General features: G+C 40.2%; 1 protein-coding gene across 1 annotated transcript in view; it reads left to right on the top strand.

Moving 5' to 3' along the window:
• Nucleotides 1-19,332, top strand: part of PCDH15 (protocadherin related 15) — a 350,336-nt gene that overhangs the window by 302,308 nt on the left and 28,696 nt on the right. Inside the window, exons 27-29 of the mRNA XM_030453000.1 lie at nt 1,532-1,747; nt 5,930-6,018; nt 17,217-17,393. Coding sequence (XP_030308860.1) covers nt 1,532-1,747; nt 5,930-6,018; nt 17,217-17,393 — 482 coding nt within the window. The remainder of the gene's footprint in view (nt 1-1,531; nt 1,748-5,929; nt 6,019-17,216; nt 17,394-19,332) is intronic.

Genomic DNA, 19,332 nt, shown 5'->3' on the forward strand with positions numbered 1-19,332 from the left:
GACCAAATGGGGTCTTGAGTGTTGCTTATATGCCTTCCCTAATTCCCACAGTTCCAGACAAAAAGATTCACTGCTCCCTTGTTCAGTCAAGGAGAGGGGAAACTCATATTTCCAGCTTTCCTCCCCATAAGGAGAGCTGTCATTAGCATAAGTCAGACAGCTGCAGCAGGAGGCCAGGTGTCCCTTCAATTCAGATAGCCATTGAAAATTGGCCCACCTAACGGGGGGGGGGTAAAACCTCCACCCAGTCAAGGTGTCAGTCTCCAATACCAACAGGGCCATCAAGATATGCACTCAGGGATGTAGAGGGCCATTGAAGACAGGACACCTGAATGGGGGTGTCCACCCAGCTCATCAGACCTCATCATCTTATTGCTGTCAGCTAGCTCTGCTCCAGCCAACTTTATGCAATTTAAAATTGTCTTTTGAGGCAAAGAAAATTCCATTGGTAGGAACCTCACATCACTCTCTGACTTAAATGATAATTTTAAATATTAACTGGGTAGTGATTACAGGGACCTAAAAGAGAGGGAAGACAGAACAGGAAAGGCAACAAGAGAGAAAATTATCAACCCTCAATACAAGCATAGAGCCAACCAACAGGGGAGGGTTGGCATTGATGAGATTCCCCAAGCCAACCAATGCAGCCCTTCATATTTTAGGCCTGTTTGACTTAGGAAGTGTGGTTGAGACATATCAGATTGAACAACTGGAGCAGACCTCCATCCACTTTGCTCCACCAGACCCTAGGCCATGTGCAGATCCTATCTGTCTCCTCCCTCTCCATCAATGCCTTTTGAGATGCTAAGGAAGATCTGGATGGGGGGGGGTGGGGTTTGAAGATAACTCTTGGCTACCTGCAGAGCATGCTGAGAGGGTCCAGTGGAGAGGGTTCCTCCATCAACTCCCTCACAATACTTAATGTTGGTGCTGTGCCCTTTTTCTGCAGCTGTTTGGCAATGGGAAAATGCCAGGGCAGCTTTGTGCTCTACACTGGGTCTGCACAGCAGGTCCATTATGCAGTATTGTGGGCATGCCACTCAATACCTCCTTTTTTAAAAAAATAAAAAATAATAAAATTACTCCAAATATATGTGTCCTCAATCAGTGATGGTGCAGAATATTTCTAAGAAGTTTTATTAATGCCTTGCTGGCTTCTTTATCTTTGATATTTAATATTTGTAAACAAGAATTTGGCAGTGTAGGCTTCTCAGAATTAAACTGTTTTTACCTGTTAAATTACTTGCAGACTTGAAAAATCTATTTATATTTTTTTTCTTCTTTTTATTTTGGGCAGTTCAGTGCCAACACATGAGGAAGAAATTGCTGGAAAACCAAAATTGTATGCAGCAGAGTTAAATGAACCATTTAAAGTCACAGCAATATCTGCTATCCAGGATCTAAGGTTTTAAACATTGGAGAGGAAGAAATTTTCTGGACAATATGCAGCTTTAGATAAAGGACAAGGTTAATGATTCTTTGCATGAATATTTACTTTATTTGCCTCTGCTTATTTTCTTTTTCCTATCAGGCTGATGATAAAGACACTGGGAATTACAGTGCCATGCAATATAGACTCATCATTCCTCCAATCAAGGATGGTAAAGAAGGTTTTGTGATTGAAGCTTACACAGGACTTATAAAAACTGCTATGATGTTCAAAAATATGAGAAGATCCTATTTCAAGTTTCAGGTCATTGCAACTGATGATTATGGACAAGGACTGAGCAGCAAAGCAGATGTACTTGTAAGTATGAGCTGGACCTTACCTTTATGAAAAAATTCCTGAGGAAATTCAGGCACAAAATGAAGTTTAATTCCAAGCAAACGCTTAGGAAGGCCATGAACTGTGTTTTAGGAAAAGCAGGAAAGCAGTCACCTCCTGTGGCACAGGGTCTTCCACAGCAGCAGATCCACATCTGCCCCTCTCAGTGATATTGCACAGGCTGCAGCTTCACATATGCTCACCTGTGGCACTTCATGGGCTACAAATCCATGTTTACCCCACCATGGTTCTGCAGGGACTGCTCCACGCTGCTCTTCCATGGATTGTAGGGGGACAGCTGCCATCTCAACACAGGCTGTGGGGAAAGCTCTGCTCAGACACCTTCTCCCTCTTCTCTGACCTTGGTGTCTTTGGTCTGGCATTGCTGTCTCACCTCCTTTCCTCTGCTCTGCGGGTCTCTCTTTTTATATTTTTGCAGTTTCGTTTCCCCTTTCTTGCATATGTTACCTGCAGAGGCTCATCCCACTTCCCATATCTGCTTGGCCTTGGGCAGAGGTGGGACCAGGACTTGAAATGGGGGAACTTCCAGCAGGTTCTCACAGGAGCCACCCCTGTGGCCCCTGCTTCCAAAACACCACTGTGTTAAACCAAGACAGCCAATATCTCCATCTGTTCTACAAGGCAGCAAGGTGCAGCTAGCTCCCTTGTCAAAGCTGTGAAGCAGGGTTAGTGTAGCACTAAACCCCAGTTAATAAGCCAGGCTGTAAGCTTGCTAACTTGGGCTGTACTCTGTTAAGATGAGTATATCTCTGCTAGATCAGAGTTAGAGCTAATGCATGTTGCAGTGCAGGCAAACACCTGAGCAGACAAGTCTCTCAAAGTCAGGAGTTGGCTTCCTGAGGAAAACCAAGGTGGCCATGTCTTACCTACTAATGTCTGGAAAGAAATGAAAATGGCACCAGATTTAGGACACGAGCTCATGGTTTTGTGCTGAGTAAAGGACACTGACATACTTAAGTCATAGAAATCATAAAAACTAGTTTTCTTTAAAGCCTATATAACTTGATGTATTGGATTAATATTAGCATAATGTCGTAGGGATAAAGTGTGCTTTCTAGTTCATGGAAACACTGTCAAATGTTACAGATGACAGCCATAATGCTTGGTATATCAAGTAATGCAGGAATTCAGCAAATAAACATAATGTATGATATACTGATGCTTGACCTCCCAAAATGATAGGTCATCCTCATGCAATTTAGGTGGTAATAGTATATTAAAATATAGCCAGGAGGTATCAACATTAAAATTAGAAAGTGAGGTATGTATCATTAATTTATAGAAGTATCTCTAGGTTGTCTTATGAGTGATGAGCACTTTGGTGCAGTGTTTTTGAGCAGGGCTTGATAGCTTAGAGTAGCTGTAAATAGATCTACTGACTGACACCATTCTACCATAGAGATTTCTGTTTTCACCAATCAAGATCCATACATGAAAATTCTTTTCTAACAAAATTAACCTGTTCTTGGGCTTCATGACTTGACAGTATTTATCCTACTGGTGTCCAGTGCTGAGACTGAAAGAGGTTAATTCATTTTAATGCAAGTTCAAGGAGTGTGCATAGATAAGGGAAATTAACTACTTGAATACAAAAGAATAAGATGAGGGTGGAGGAGATAGGATTGAACTGGGAGAAGGAACAGGATTGTAAAGAACCTGAGCAGAGCAACGTATCCTCTTGAACTAGGGGCCAGAACACTTCCTCAGAGCCCTGGCACAGCTCTTTGAGCCACATAAGCTGCCAAACCCAATAGTGGAACATCATCATGCTGTAGATGATGGTCTAGGTGAAGGTTACTACTGGTTTGCACTGCCTGGGACAGGCAGGGTGCCTCAAGCTAGACATCTGTGGATTTATAGTTTGGTTCCATGTGATGGCAGTTCCCTTTTTAACCTCTGTGAGAAAAAAAGAAAGAAAGAAAAAATTACATTTAAAAATAAATTTGCTGCAAGTAAGCATTTAAAGGTACTAAGGAAATGTGGATAGTTAATATTCATTATGATGTAATTTTTAATCATTTGTTAGGGTTTGGGGAAGTCCAATGTCCCCTTCCTCATTCAGCCCTCTGCATAAGCTCCTCCCAGGAACCCATTGGTCCTTGTAATGATCAAGACTGTTAATGGGCTCTGGCTTCCTTGATTTTAAAATTAACAAGTGCCTAGTGACAGAAGCATGAGGTCAGAGAGATATCACTTACGGGCTAGTGGTTTTTAACAACTGTATGCCTTTTCTGCCTCTGCTGCAAGCTTCCCAATTTTTCTACTACTTAATTCAACCTGAAGCTTTCCTAGTTCTTGGCAATATATTCTTCAGATCCTTATGGGAATGAGCTATCTGAACATGGTGATTTCCAGACCAGAACTTAGGCTGGTGCCTGCTCACAGGGCCTGGCTGTGGTTTTGCTTAGGAAGCTGGAAGCAGCAAAAGCTTTCTAAGGAATGGTGAGTCAGATGGTCCCTGGTTATGCCCTAAAAAGCTCCCGGAAAGTGGTGATGGTGGTGCCTCAGGAGGAACCTTTGTTTTCCCATACCTTACACCTCTGTGCCCAGCATGTTTCCTTCTCTCCCAGAGGGGAAGGGAACAGTTTCTCCCCATGTGTTTAAATTGGACCTAATTCCTAAACTTAATGCTATTTTCAATAATTGAAACATGAAAGGTGGGTACCAAGCAAGATAATGTTACTATGCAAACCTTGACTTTTTCTTTATATTTGTTCAACACCCTTTTTTTTACTATATTTTGTCATGAATGTGTTTATTCATATTTTTGTATATGAATAAGTAGATGTAAATGTAATTCCCTAAATATAAAAATAGTTACTTCCTTTCTTTAAATGTTGCATTTATTCAGAACTTGGTCCATAGGTGAACAATTGCTGCTTGAATTGGTTAATGTAGTTGATTCTATTGAACTGCTCATTTCTCCAGAGTTCTTTTCAATGATCTTAGTCTAAAATTTATTCTGAGTTCATTATGAATCTGTTATTCTTACACAGAGTCTGTACACGCTGATCAGTACATCTGATGACATTTCAAGAGCACTTACATATTTAAAGTTGAATTAAACTTCAAAGCTGGTTAATCAGTGCTTGATGAAGTATATTATGGCTTGTCTGCTGAAGCACTTACAGGGCTCAGAGTTCTCTTTGGATAATCATGGGTTGTTGATTTTTTTCCTTAGAATTCAATCTAACATTGAATTGAATTTAACATTGTCCTACTTTTTCAAATTTGCCTCCAAAGTCTTGTATGGGTCAACTGAGTTTGGAGTCCATGCAAACATGGATACGAGCCAAATTTTAAGAGACATTCCCTTCTCTTTATCAGAATGGGATGCAGCAGTTCTTTTCCCACCCTAAGTGGAGGTTGGTTATGCTAGTGAAGAGAAAGCTATAGCAAAATGCAAAAATATTTAAAATGGAGGTGAAATCATGCAGTTATTTTACTGGAAGGCATTCTTTTCTTGGAATAAAAATAGCCAGAGGAGCCTAGATCAGGAGATGAGAAACAGTCTGCCAGATGTGCTGAATTTCCTGCACACTGACCAGCCAGCATGTGGCTGAGAGTTCCAATGGTGGAGTGTCTAGATATGCACAGCTTTATGCCATATAGAGGAGCTAAAAAAAAAAGTTGGAGATAAAAATGATTAAACTGATTACTTTAAAATAGATGAGTGCTATCCTTTGTGATTTTCTAGCTAATTATGATTAATTTAATTGTATTAAACTGGTATTTGCATTTATGTTGGTACAAACTAAATGTTTCCAAAGTTGTATTTTCCTGTCGAATCATCAAAAATATCAGAATACTCTTAAGTGAGTTTGAATATGGCACATAGGAGATCCATGACAAAGTAAGTGAAGTCTATACCATGAGGAACAGGTTTTCTGGTCCCACCCTTAAAAAATCTGTAATTCTGATACAGTCCTGCAATTACAGTTCTAGTTAAATCTTTTTCTGTTATTCATGTGTTTTGGCTGCCAAGCAAAGCAAGATTTCCCAGCTCTCTTATTTGAAATGAAAATGAGAAATACATACATAGGGCATGGCTATGAAGGCAGGACTGTAATTATTCCTTTCTTTTTGTAGGAGGAGGATGTTATGCATAGGAGTGCCAACTAAATTTCACTCTTCTGTTTCCAGGTCTCTGTTGTCAATCAGCTGGATATGCAAGTCATCGTCTCTAATGTTCCTCCCACCCTTGTGGAACAAAACAAAGATCAACTAATAGGGTAACAAATTTATTTACTCTACAAATAACAGACAAGTCACTGATTTTTTGTTTAAATTCAGCAAGGAGCACTCTCTTTATTCCACAATCTCCGTTTTTGCCGAAAGACTTGAAAATGAACGTGTAGATATTTTGATGGGGAGCATGACTGGCTGAGTGACAGCACTGAAACTTCCCCTCCCCAAATCCACATTTCACCTCCTCTTTGCAGGCGGAAATTATGTTCAGATCTGCCCCTAATACATAACTACACAGCACAGAACCTGCATCTGTCAAAATCTGGGATGGAAAATGAATAAAGTACATCTCCAAAAGACTGAAGCAAGCGTGTCTTGATGAGCTATATTGCCTTATAGAACACAGCAGCAGCTTCCAGGAGTCAGGTTTTCACTTTTAGCTTCTTTTTGTAAAACAAAGATTATTTTCTTTACTTTGTCTCATTGAGCATATAACCATGAATTAGACAATATAAGAAAGAAGTACTAAGGAGAATAGTTTAAAAACAGTCTCTGTACTTTTCTGTCACTGTAATCGGTGATGGACTGCATTTCTCAGGTTTCAGCAGGTTGTCTCCATCCTTACCTTTACTTCTTCATGGAAACTGAATCACTGAAAAAGAAGTGTGCTGTCTCTAAATGGCTCATGTCTTTGTTGGGTTAGGAAAAAATAGACAGGTTTGCTTCTGGAGATTTAGGACATGTTCTCCTTTTCTGTCTCTGGTCTGAGCTGCGTGTAAGTTAGCTCTGACTGAGTCTGACATCAGAAACACTAGGTATTCAGGCATTTCCTAGAGCTAACAATGACAAAAAAGTCTGCTTGCTCAATAATTAAGATGTAGGTTTCCAAAAGTGTCAGGTGTAGGTGTTGGCTAGAGAGAAAGAGGAATCTACCTTCTGTTGACAGTAATAGGGAAAGTTTTTTTCTGCTTTGCTAAGCATTCAATTCACCTTAGTATGCTTCCCTGTTCAGTTGTTAGTTTAGACAGTAATCTGTAGCCTTCCTGGGCTTCTTTTTTCTTGAGAGAAGATAAATATGTTCTCTGTACCATGAGTTTCTATGTGACATAGCACAGATATGCTAAATTTGACTTAGGCTGTGTTTGAGATCCTACCAGTTTTAGACTGCCCTGGAGCCAAAGGAGCCACCAGCAAAATCCAGGAGGTGGTTTGAAAACAGGGTGGAACAAGCCTGGCTTGAACGCAGAGTGTCACCTGCAGGAGACACAGGCTGTGGCACCGAGTGTGAATGCTGCAGTTGGTGGCATGGCAAGAGCAGAGCATCTCACCCTTTCTCCATCCCTGCAGAAACCTTTTGCAAACCCTGGAGCAGCTATTTCCAGCTCCCAGCAGGTCTCAGCAGCATTCAGTGCCTCAACAATAAATACTGCCTTAACTATATCCTCACCCCTCTCCTTTGGGGCCCAGAGGAATAGTTGGCATACCCTGCCAGTCTTGGAAAACAGCCCAGAGCCACATGCTGCAATCTTCATGTGCCAAAAGGCTCTTTTCTGTCAGGCTGGGGTCTTTTAAAACTTGTTTCATGCTGTTTGGGCCCTTGTTCGTGGAAGTCTGACGGATGTGTAAATATTTCACAGTGAATGAAGCTCTGAATGAGTGCAAAACCAAAACACCATGACCAGCTTTTGAGTTCTTAAAATGAGCTTGGAAGCCTTTACCTTCATGAGCACCATGAGGCAAACAAGTGAGTGTAGCATAATAATTTTGCTTCTAGAGATAAGCCTTTAAGGACAACCTTCACCAGAAGAGATTGTGTTACCCTGTTCTCAAGGTATTTGCAGAGAGCAAAATCTCAGAAAGGATTTTATATGTGTACTTGTCTGTTTCACATCATTATTTCCTTTCTACCTTCAGATTTCTTAGATCTTCCTCCTAATATTTTAAAAGATTGCTCTCTCCTTGCTTTTTTTATAAAGGCTTTAATGATTCATGCAGGACATAAAACAAAACAAAAATAGGCATTGGTGATTTATGTGCTATACAGAACGTAAAGCTGCAGCAAATTTGGAGACCTTATCAGGGTAAAATTCTTTTGCATTAGGGAAATGAATAGTTGGGTCATTTTGAAATTACAGGGATTGTTTCAGAATAAAATAAACAGTGATTAAAAAAACTCTGGAAAATAACTTTTAACAGATTCTCCCTGACTGGCTGTAATTCTCACCAGAGGGTGGATGCAAGGTATAAATCAATCAATCAATCTGTCCTTCTGCACTGGAAAGGCTTACTGAGGGTAGCCCTGAAATGCATTAAGTAATGGTCCAGATAAAAGCAGCATACTGAATACTTAAACCAGTGATGTCTATTTGGTTTAAGAGTTTGGGCTTTCTGCAAGATACCACGGACCCATCTTCAGCTGGCATTTCTCATAGCATTGTGATCCTTTGCAGTTCATTCAGAAAGCACCTTGGTTTGCTTCCAACTGCTTTAATTTCACCAACAAGCTTTTTGTATCTTCTGGACTGCCCATTGGAGTCAGATTTGCTGCTTCTCTCACCCACTTTAATTATGGCTCCTCTGATAGGTCCACTTATGTCTGCTACTGAAGGTGGCAGAAAATAGAATGAAGCTTAGTAGAAAATGCAGTCAGTGCTCTTCTCCTTCAGAAAACTTGGCAATGGCAGACAGCAATGTGTTCTTGGAGTCTGGTAGTTTGCAAGCACTTAGTTGTTGGGCAAGGGGTAGCATTTCAGATAGGATAAAATAGCCAGCTTCATACTTGGAGCATTTAGTTCATTGGTTCTTGTGTGACTGCAATATAAACATCTGGCTAAAATAAGAAACTCCATGTCACCAACACAGAAGTGTGTTTTTCACATCCCACAGGTAATAGAAATGTCTTATGAATTAAATTCCTTTGTACACACTCTTATAGATAGCAAATTATTTTATCTGAAATGGAAAAATGTAACGTCTGAAAATGGGCACTTAGATGAAATAGACATTTCTCTTGAAAAGGCTGGCTTTGCCATATGGTCTATAAACGTTATAAGATGGAGATAATGCTCTGGGGACTCTTTTTGTCTGAGCTGGAGCTAGCCAAAACCATTTGGGCATCATTTTCAGTGTTAATGTTAACATTTTTTGTATTGTGTGTGCTTTCTGGTCTGGGCAGGTATGTAACAGAAAACATGTTTAGCTGCACTTGGACTGTACTGAGTTGTTAAAGAATGATGGGAGGATTATCTCCTCACCTTGAAAAATCATGTGAGGATTCACATGTTTTTTTTTCTCCCTGTAGTGGAAAGTGAGACTGGAAGTAACAGAATTTCTTTCCAGCCATATAAGGAAAATCTCCTAGTGGTGGTATAGGAATCTTCCATTGGAAAAGAGGGTCTGATGTAATCATCTCATAATGTTACTACAAGTTTATAGATGCAACAATAGATAATTGTTTCAATATTTAATAATAAATTATGCAATTAGTATAAATAAACACTGGAATCTTGACTTCTTACATCAAGAAGTGTCTGTAGTCTCCTATATTTTCATATTTTGAGTGTAATGACCCCCTTTTTTATATATTCTGACTTGATACTAGAAAAGTCACAGTGCCTGTATTAGTGCAAATATAGAGGTGACAAATTCTTGTACTGCTTGTTTATCACGGGCTTTTGAGCCTGCCTCTCTCTGCATGGTGTAGCATTTTTCGCTCTCCTGAGCTAAGAAATCTTGGCATGTACAGCCTCCTGGTCAGACCTGCCTCTGGAAGTGGAATTCAAGTGTAGATGCACCTTGTATCTGCCTTCTGGTTGTTCATGTGTATTGTGTGTATTTTATTCCCTACTTTTCAAGACAAATTTACTAGAAATAGGACGTGATAATTCCAGAGAACTCTCCTTGATGTGTATCTCGCCCTAATATGGGCACCAGTCCTTTAGTACCATAATGCTTGTAAAAGAACAGAGATGTTCTATAGGTAAAGAAAACCTGCACACAAGCCTCTAAGGCAATGCACAAGAGAACAGGCAGATTTTTTACCAGCAAATCCAAATGTGAAATCAATTGCTGATCCTTGGAGATGCATGGAGTGAGTGTGTCTGTATATGAGCTAACTTAATAGTTTGCATGCATAAAGCTGACTGCCATCATTTCTCAAAGGAGTGACTGCTCTGCTGTGCTTCAGAGAAACTGTTGTCCACTTAACAGAAGTGCCATAATATATACTACAGCAATTTATATTGCTATAACTTATATATATAAATAACTTACATTGTACATTATAGAATTTTGTGTTTAATCATAGCGTATGACAATATATTTTATACAGAGGAGCTGCAACGCACAGTCCTCTCTGTAGGGCAGTGTTTCAGAATGAGGATGATTTCCCTTCAGTTGTATTTTGCTGGTAATAGTATAGCAAATGGCATTCTCTCATCTCTGTTGCAGAAACCAATCAGTAGCATTTAAAAGGAACAGCTGACGTGAGTGCTTTATGTGGCATGTGTGTATATCACCATATTTAATTTCTCTGTTCCTGCTTTTTTTATTCTTTAGCATGTAAGGATGATCAGTATTTGGCAGGATGCCTCTGAAGTATAGCATATTTACCAAAATGTGGCTTTGTAGAATGGAACCAGATGTTATGAAGCATTACTGGCATTCCAGCATTCTTGGTAGGTTTAGTAAGCCAGACACAACTGCTTCTCAGCTGGGCTGCCTCACCAGGTGCCTCTGAAAGTGCTCTGGACTATATTAAAATATGCAACTTTAGTGCACCAGTGTTTTTTCTTGTCCTCAGTCCATAAATCAGTAGAACATGAGCATGTCTTCTCTGCTGGATGTAGTAGCAATATATAAATCATTTAAACTCATCAGTTTTCCCACAGAAGTACCATTCTATTGCTTGCTTTATGATTTTTGTCACATAATTATGGAGTTAAACCAAATTACAGGTGGCTGGACCTTTCATGTACTGGAGGGGTGGCAGTGACCTTGCCATTAAGTGCTTTTCACAGCCAGCACTTACTTTTCTCTCCTTTATTAAGTGTTCTTTAATCCCAAGTACTGCTATAGCAGCCTTGTTCTTTGTCTCAGTGCTATCTGGCACCATTTTATAGGTACATTTTTCTCCTGGAACACCTCACCTCTTCCTTTTCCCTTTTCATTTCTTTGCACTATATTGTTTCATTCTAAATTGAATTGCAAAATTAGCATATAAATAAATAATGAGCTTAGAGAAACATTTGCCACTAACCGGATGCATCGTATTTCATCTCCAGCCTACGTTTGGCTTTGCTTAGAGAATGCATGTCCTGTAGCTCTTACTTTGCACAGTGTTCAACTGAACCCATTCCATTTCTTTGCTGACCTTAGCCTCCCTCTGCTGTAAGCAGGATTATTAATAACACAGGGCTGCCTTTATTAAGTTATCTAATAGAGACTAAACTTATTCAACCCCAGCTTGGCCACTTGCTCCTTCTGTTGCCAGTGGGGAAGCACTGGGTCAGCAATCTCCTCCTTCCCACTCCTCTTGGTAAAACCAAGTCTTGTTCTGATAATGTATTTTCTGTAATATTGCCCTGTAATAATCTCTTCTATTGTAATATTTCTGTAAATGCCCTGTAATGTAGTGCATGGCTTCTTCAATAAAGCTATAAACTTGTGCTTTATGCTGAAATTGCTTACTATGGCAGGAAAAACTTTTATGCTGAGATCTGAAGATACATTTGGGTCAAAGTCAAAGATGTCTCTGTCCATTGCTCTTTAGGTGAAGGTAGCATGGATGTTCCTTGTGTGAATGGAAAAAATTATACTAATATAAAATATTGTTTGTGTGTAGGTTTTTTGGAGGACAGGATTATAAATGATGAACACAAAAAGAAGAAAAGACACTTTAGCAATATGTAAGAAAGCAAATTTTCTTTGTGGTGTGCATTTATAGGATTAGGGTAGGAGGGTATAAAGACATTGTCTTTGAGTTGTTTTCTAAATAATTCAGATGTTGTTATATGCAGAGTAAATTGGCTCAGTGTTGCTCCTTCCTGCTAGATACCTGCCTTGTGTATGATAAAGAAGTAGAAATAATCTTTGTCAAAAGGCTGTTGTATAAAGGAATAGTCTTGGGTTTGAAATAAACCCCAGCACAGCTATTTTATTCTACTCTGCAGCACAAAGAAGGATGGCTTAGCTGACTGGTGAGGGATGCTTGAGCTGTGCTGTCAACTCTTAAGCAGCTGGGCATCTTTCCAGAGGCTACAAACATTGTGTCACCTCCCCTGTGGTGCACTTATGGTGCAATAAGGCATCTGGGAGCAGGAAACTGGGGCCCAAGTGGGTCACACACACACCACACCCCCCCATAGCCATCATTAACTGCACAGGAGGGGATAGAATTGGTCCTTAGCTGTTTGTACAGTTAAAAAGCCAGCAGTTAGGTGGTCAATTACTAACCCTGTGAAAGCTCAACACATCCAGAATTTGGCTGAAGCTGAGCAAGTTGAGAGAAGGCACTGGGGTTAAATGAAACAATGTGGGTATGTACTGCCAGAACTGAGTGCTTTCAGCTGGGCATGGTTGCCAAATCTGCTTACATTTTCAAATACCTGGAAAATGAATTTTTTAATTATTATTATTATTATTATTATTATTAAGTTATTCAGGGAGCTCAGTACTTCTAATTCTTAAATTCCAAAAGAAACAATTCTTGCATTTCATTTATGAAAATATTTTTGTGCTCCAGAAACACAGTAGGCTATCAGATTACTAGAGAACTGATTTTTTTTTTTTTTTCATGGAATTTTCTGCTAAGAAACTTGTGCAGAAATTACATTCAGGTACTGATGAGGATCTAAAATGATTAGCAAATTAAACTGTTTCTTTTGTTTGTTCCTACTGATGTGAAGGTACCTATGCAATAGAGCAGTTGAGCTAGAGAGTATAAAACCACTGGAATGTTTCAGTGCTCTCTTGGGCCATGTCATGCTTCTCTGCCAGGGATGATGGATGGTCACAAAATGGTTCTGATGTCTTGCTAAGTCTCACACAAGGATTCTTAGTCTAGTTGAGTTACCAGGCTCTCGTGGCCACTTCTGGATCTCATCTTTTGAGGTGAATCAGCTGACCCATACAGACTTCTACTTTAGTTTTCAACAAAGTTTTCTCTTTCCCAGTAGCAGGATCTCCATGCTTGGGCATGCATCTGGCATGCCAGATCTGTTCAATGAGCTCTCATCTGCCTGTAAGGGGGTGCAGCCCTGCCACATAACATGGTGCCTGAGGTACACTCCTTGGCTTATGAACATAGAACTGAGTATGGACTGGTAATGGGGTGCCTTAGCCAAGAATTTGGGGTTAAGTCTGCTGGTTTCAGAAATGTAGGTGGAAGCAGGAGGACGCCAGCCAAGGGACAGCTCAGCAAACCAACATACCTGTATTTTTTTTGCCTTTCAACTTCTCTTGCAGCCAAAGATGAAAAAAACGATTTCTTAGTTTTCAGGATGTGGAGGACCACATTATGTCCTCAATGACAGTGAAAATCCTCTTGGCCTTGATTTCATTTTCATGGTGTCACTGGCAGGAACTGGGAAAGCAGCGGTAATGAAGATGCACAGGGAGGCATTTCTGTTCATAACATGATATCTGCAGAGCTCAATGTAGTTAGAGCAGGAGGGAAGTCTCCTTACCTAGTAAGTTGCTGGTTCTGCCGATCACTGCACCACTGTTGAGAGAATGGCAATTACCCCATTGTATTAACCAGTGACAGACTAATTTTAACCTGACTTTTGCTGATAAATACACTAGAACTGCAGGTGCTGCTGTTACTTAAAGTAAAGTGAGTGGCCACTTTCAGAAGTGTTTTAAAACACTGGAGTGTTTTCAGCATCACAAGTTCAGCTGAATGACTTTTAAAATAACTGTATGGGGAACTACCCATACAGAACTGCATTCTTTCATTGCTGCTTTTTGGTATTAATTGCAATTTTTTATATTTCAACCTAAAAATGCAATTTGTGTGTTTCAGACAAAATATTACTGTCATTTTATTCCATTCCAGTGTTTCTTGCAATGTCAGTTAAAACCTATGGCTGCAATATTGGGTCTGACAGTCAGAAAATAGGATGCTATTTATTCTTCGATTTTAATCATGTTTTAAACAAAGATATTCTTGAAGGCAATGAATTCCAGCAGAAGCCATCCTAGGAATTTCTGAGAGAAGGGAATGTTGTGTCCAGTTCTGCTAGAAAGGACACTACATTATAACCTTCCAACCTTACAAGACATTTCTGTCTTGGGTGAAGTAATAGTTCAGGAAGGAAACAAATAGAAATAGCAAGGAAACAAAAGGATCCTCCCTGCAGCAAAAGGAGATGATTGTATAGAAATTAGGGAGCTTTATCTTTGACACATTGGGTCTATCTGAATCCTTGTGCAAAATGCCATTTTAAAGAAGGTTATGGTTGCTTTTAGCCACATTCATGTGGTGTTTGGAGGGTTTTTTAGTGGTTATACATATCTCAGATTTGTACTGTCAAGTTTCATGTGGGAGAATTATTGTTACTGTGGTGCCTGTGGCAGGTTTTCACCTTAGTTTCTGGAAGCAGAGATGAGTAGAATTTCCTGTATCTGCAAACAACGGGAGAGCTTGTTTAGTGGGCATCAGTCAGCTAGCAACGTGTGAGACCACCTACCATTTTTATTTTCTCTACAAAAATGGCTCTGCACTAAGAGTGTTTATTCACTGCTGGGCTAGGACCCAGGACTGATGGACTTTTGAAAATCTTGTAGAACAGCTTCTATTTCAAGGGCACACTAAACTTTCATACAAAGAGCAGAGAGAACTAGATGGATAAATGTGGATCAGTGGTCTTGAAAAAATAAGAGATGATGATAGTGTTTTGACAGCATTCTTCAGAAATCCTGTGTCACAAAAACCAAAACAAAACATCAGAAGGTAAACTCAGCAACTGCAAAAGATTTTGTTTAAAAAACAAGAGACTTCTTAAAATTCTTGATTTTTTTTTTTTAATGAGATTTGTCTTCCTCCACAGCTTGGTGCATCCTTGATGTATCAGGCAGCATGGTCCCTTTGAGTACATTCTTTTGCCTCCTGACCTAGCTATTGCTTTTTGTATTTGGCATTCCAGTCACGTAAATTAGCCCAGAAAATATTGCATTTTTCCCCTTACTCAATCCTGATGGAGTGTTTAGCCTTCTAGTCTCTCTTTTTTACTTCTTCATACTTTTGCCTTTGTGTCCAGTATCAATTATATTTGCTTTTATGCCTTTGTTTATAAAACTCTGTTTGCTTTAACTGGACCCTTCTAAATTCCAGTCTGGAAAGAAACCTCATCCTGCTGTTAGCAAGTCTGTGTGCAAAGGTGCTTTTCCTGGCTTCGCTGGGGTAAATTCTGTCCTTGCCTACAGCTGTAGTTAAAGCTTTTCTGATGGCACTAAGCAGCTTTCCATTTTCCTTCTGGCTTCATCCATTCTTGCCAGAGTTGGGGTCCCCACCATCCTGGCTGTCAGCTCCAGCTGTGGTCTTGATGGGAATGCCAATTCTCCACATCTGCAGAGTATCAAGGTCACCCAGCTGAGCTGTGACACTGCTGGATTCACAGCAGTGCATCAGACAGCAAGAAGCAGTCTGCTACAGCAACTCAGCAAATGTCATAGGCTGCACCAGAGCAGAGGACCAGACAAGGAGGAAGGGAAAGAACATATTTTTAACAAACTTCATGAAGGCATTGTCCTTGCTAAAGCAGTTTTTAGAGCAGTAGTGAGTTCTGCTTGTGACTTTACATAAGCTCTGTATCTGAGGCACAAGGGTGCTTTGTGTCTCTGTGCAGAAATCCCTCAGGTGCTTTCCCCATTGGTTTGCTGTCAACCTGACAGAGACATGAGTATTTTTCAGTTTCCTTGGAGGGCTGCAAACAGCCATTCTCCTTTTGCCTTTTTGAATATTTCAGATAAAGTGTCACATTAGGACTTCTTCCATAAACAGTTCTACATGGAAAACTAGAAAAAGATGGAATTTTGGTTTTGAATGAATGCTTCCAAAAGCATGTGCAGTCAGTTGTAAAAAAATAAATAAATAAAAAATGCAAGTTAATAAAATATGCATTAAATGTCATCTTCTCCCATAAATTTTAATCCCTCAATAAATTTTAATTCCCCATAATTATATTTATCTCACATATTGACACAGTGATTCATATACATGTCAGCAGAGCATCCCATTCTGTGCTCTGGCATGTAGCGGGAGGAGCCATTCTTGCTCCTGAAGCTCGACGAGCTGCTGGTCTCTTCCAGGACTCCAGCCACCACACAGCGCTTCCAGGGTAGAAGTGTAGCGGGAAGAGCCTTTCTTGCTCCAGAGGCTCGACGAGCTGCTGGCCTCTCCATGCCTCGCCCCAGAGTGAGCTGAGCTACCTTCTGTGGGTGTGTGTCCCACCTTTATTGGCCCCCTGGTCTTGCTCATGCCCAATAGGGGCCTGTCCTAACCAGGCACAGGTGGACTCACACCCACTCTTTGGCAACTCGAGGCACCTGGTTATCTTGCTTCTCTACACTGGCATCTTGTAATGAATCCTCTTGGCAAAAGAAAAAGGTTTCATTTGGTTCACTGTTGTTATGCCCTTCTTATCTCAGACATAGCTGCTGCTGAATTCTGTGAACCAGTCTTCCTTCGGCTTCTAGAACTTTTGTTGTTTATTTTTTTTCCTATCGTAAATGTGTTAAATTGATATTACAACTTTCTTATAGCTGTTAAACTTGCTCATGCCTTTTGGAGTAGCAGGTGTTCTGGCACCTGCTATGTTGTGCTATATGGGAGGGACAGGTTGAAAATGTTGTTCCTGTTGATGAAAATTTATTGTATACAGCCTGTGTAAGGCTGGAATTGAAGAGTTCTGAAGTCATCTAGTTTAATAAAAGGATGACAGGGGATTTTGTGTGAAGTATAGGTGGTGTTTCCAATGAGCCATTTAAAACTCAGTTGATGCCATTAATATGAAAAGCTAAACTTAAGGATACTATTTCTGGTGACTTCTCCTAACACTGCTGAGCTTTTCCCAAGAGTTCAGCATTTAAGAGGTTATATTGAAGCAGAGATTTTTAAAATATGCTCTGAAGGTAACCATCCTTCTAAGTCTGTGGTTTGTGTCTATCAGTATCTCATTTGGCCTGTTGTTAATCAGCACAAATAAATCACTGCAGCTTTCTTGCTCCATCTTACCTCTAGGATTTTAGAACGCTATGTCCAAGATCAGATTCCTGGTGCAACAGTCGTGGTGGAATCCATTGGTGCACGGAGGTTTGGAGATGGGTACTCTGAAGAGGATTACACCAAGTCTGACCTCATGGTCTATGCAATCGACCCTCAAACAAATCGAGCTATAATGAGGAATGAACTTTTTAAGTAAGTATATGAATTTATTGCTCTTCCTCTATTTCTGTGGACTGTTTTGAAGCTTACTGGTCTGCCTCTGGTAGCAAGTGGTTCAACACAACAGGATCAGAAATATCCATGTAAACTGTTGGTGAGTTCATTATGTTCCCTTGAGCTGAATGGCTACAGTATGCATGATTTAGACATTGACACCATGACCATTTGGCCCAGCCTGTGGAAGAGCTTTCAGTTTCATTTCCTCTGAAGGAATTTACTTTTTTATGTATCAAAACTTCTCTGTGATCTCCAAGCAAGGCCTTTGCTGCTCCAGTTGCTGACCTTCAGACTTTCTGCAGTTTCCATTTGCAGCATATCTATTTTCCCTTTTGTGGAAGCCAAAAGGAGGAGAAGAAAGAGAAGGAAGGTAGATGGTGAGCAAGTAGTCTGAAGCACAGACATGGGAGTATGACCCATTTACATGCAGGAAATGAGTTGTGCTCACAGGTGCTCAGTGGGCTGAGCAGATACATCTGGATGGGACCATCCCACCAGCTGCAAGAGAAGGTGGGCAGCAGCAGGAGCCAGGCCACTTACATGCATAATATGATGTTGTTTCAATTAACTTTCATCTGGGTGGTTAAATCTTGGTATCACAGAAAAAATGAGAGGTGGCTTTTATGGACTGCTGATGTGTGTTGCCAAGGAATGGACCAGCTCTGGTGATGGCAGCAGAGCAGGCTGGTGGGTGCTAGCTCTGCTGAGGGTTCGGCAGTGCTGGGATCTCACATGGGCATCCTGCTGCTCTGGGGGCCAGTGGTAACCCTGTGCTCTGCATGCATGAGAAGAGAAGCCACAGATTAAATGGGTACAGAAGAGACATTAAGGTATTCTCTTTACATGTTTTTCTGAGGCATTGCTAGTGACAAGTGGAGTTTCAGACAAAAATAATATCTCAGCCCATTCAGCTACCAATGTATGCATGGGGCTGTAAAATAATTTTGTTAGAAACTGCATTTTTGTGTTCCAACATTCTGCAAATGATGCAAAACAATGAAAATGCAAATCAGGTTCTCCTAAAGCAGGTGCTATCTTTTGGGGTTTTTTGCATGTGTTTCACCTTTGTGTTTGCTTTTTATCTCAGTAAAAACTAGACCAGGCTGTTCAATGAGGGTATAAAGCAGTCTGTCAGTCAGCAGCCTACAAAGCAAATGATTGTGAGTCATCTTGGTGGAGTGTGATTGAAAAAGGACCTGTTCTCCTGAGCTCTGAATTTAGTCTGGATTAATTATAGCATACTAAAGCTCTGCATATATTCAACATTTATAGGTTTGAAAAGATCACTGTGGTCAGTCTGACTTGGTATCATAAAGACCATTGGAACTCTCAAAATTAATTCTACTTTGAATGTCTTTCTGCAAAGCAACTGTTTAAGAAAATCCAGTCAAGCACAAACTTTGTGTTGTTATTGCAGAGTAATTATTTTTATTGCCAAAAATTAGGACTTTTTATTTCTTTTTTAATTTGTCTAGATTCACTCATAGACTTTTATTATAACTTTGCTTGTTTGCTCAATGGTTTTAATTTCTGGTTTCTACCAAGGTCTGAAGTTATGATCACATCATTCCCTTATTTTTTTTTCTTCACAACTTCCTTGACCTCTGTGCTTTGGGCTGCGTTTTAGTTCTTCTAAACACTTACACCTCTCCAGCATCACTTTCTGAACTAGGAATATAAAACTGAGGTGCAGTTTAGCAGTGGTAGCTTTTAGAGCATTGACAGTACAGCTTCCTTCCTTCTGATGGCCATTTTCTGTTTGCAGGTATCTCTGTGGTCATACAGCATCTTCCTGCCTTACACCCAGACTATCTACTGATCCTTCTTTATTGTTACTTTTACCACTTGTAAATTCATTGAAGTTTATGTTTTCTTCCAGTTGTAGACAGCTTAGAGCATAGCCAAAGTGGGATCC

Source organism: Calypte anna, chromosome 6 (assembly GCF_003957555.1).
Source record: "Calypte anna isolate BGI_N300 chromosome 6, bCalAnn1_v1.p, whole genome shotgun sequence".
Lineage (NCBI taxonomy): Eukaryota > Metazoa > Chordata > Aves > Apodiformes > Trochilidae > Calypte > Calypte anna.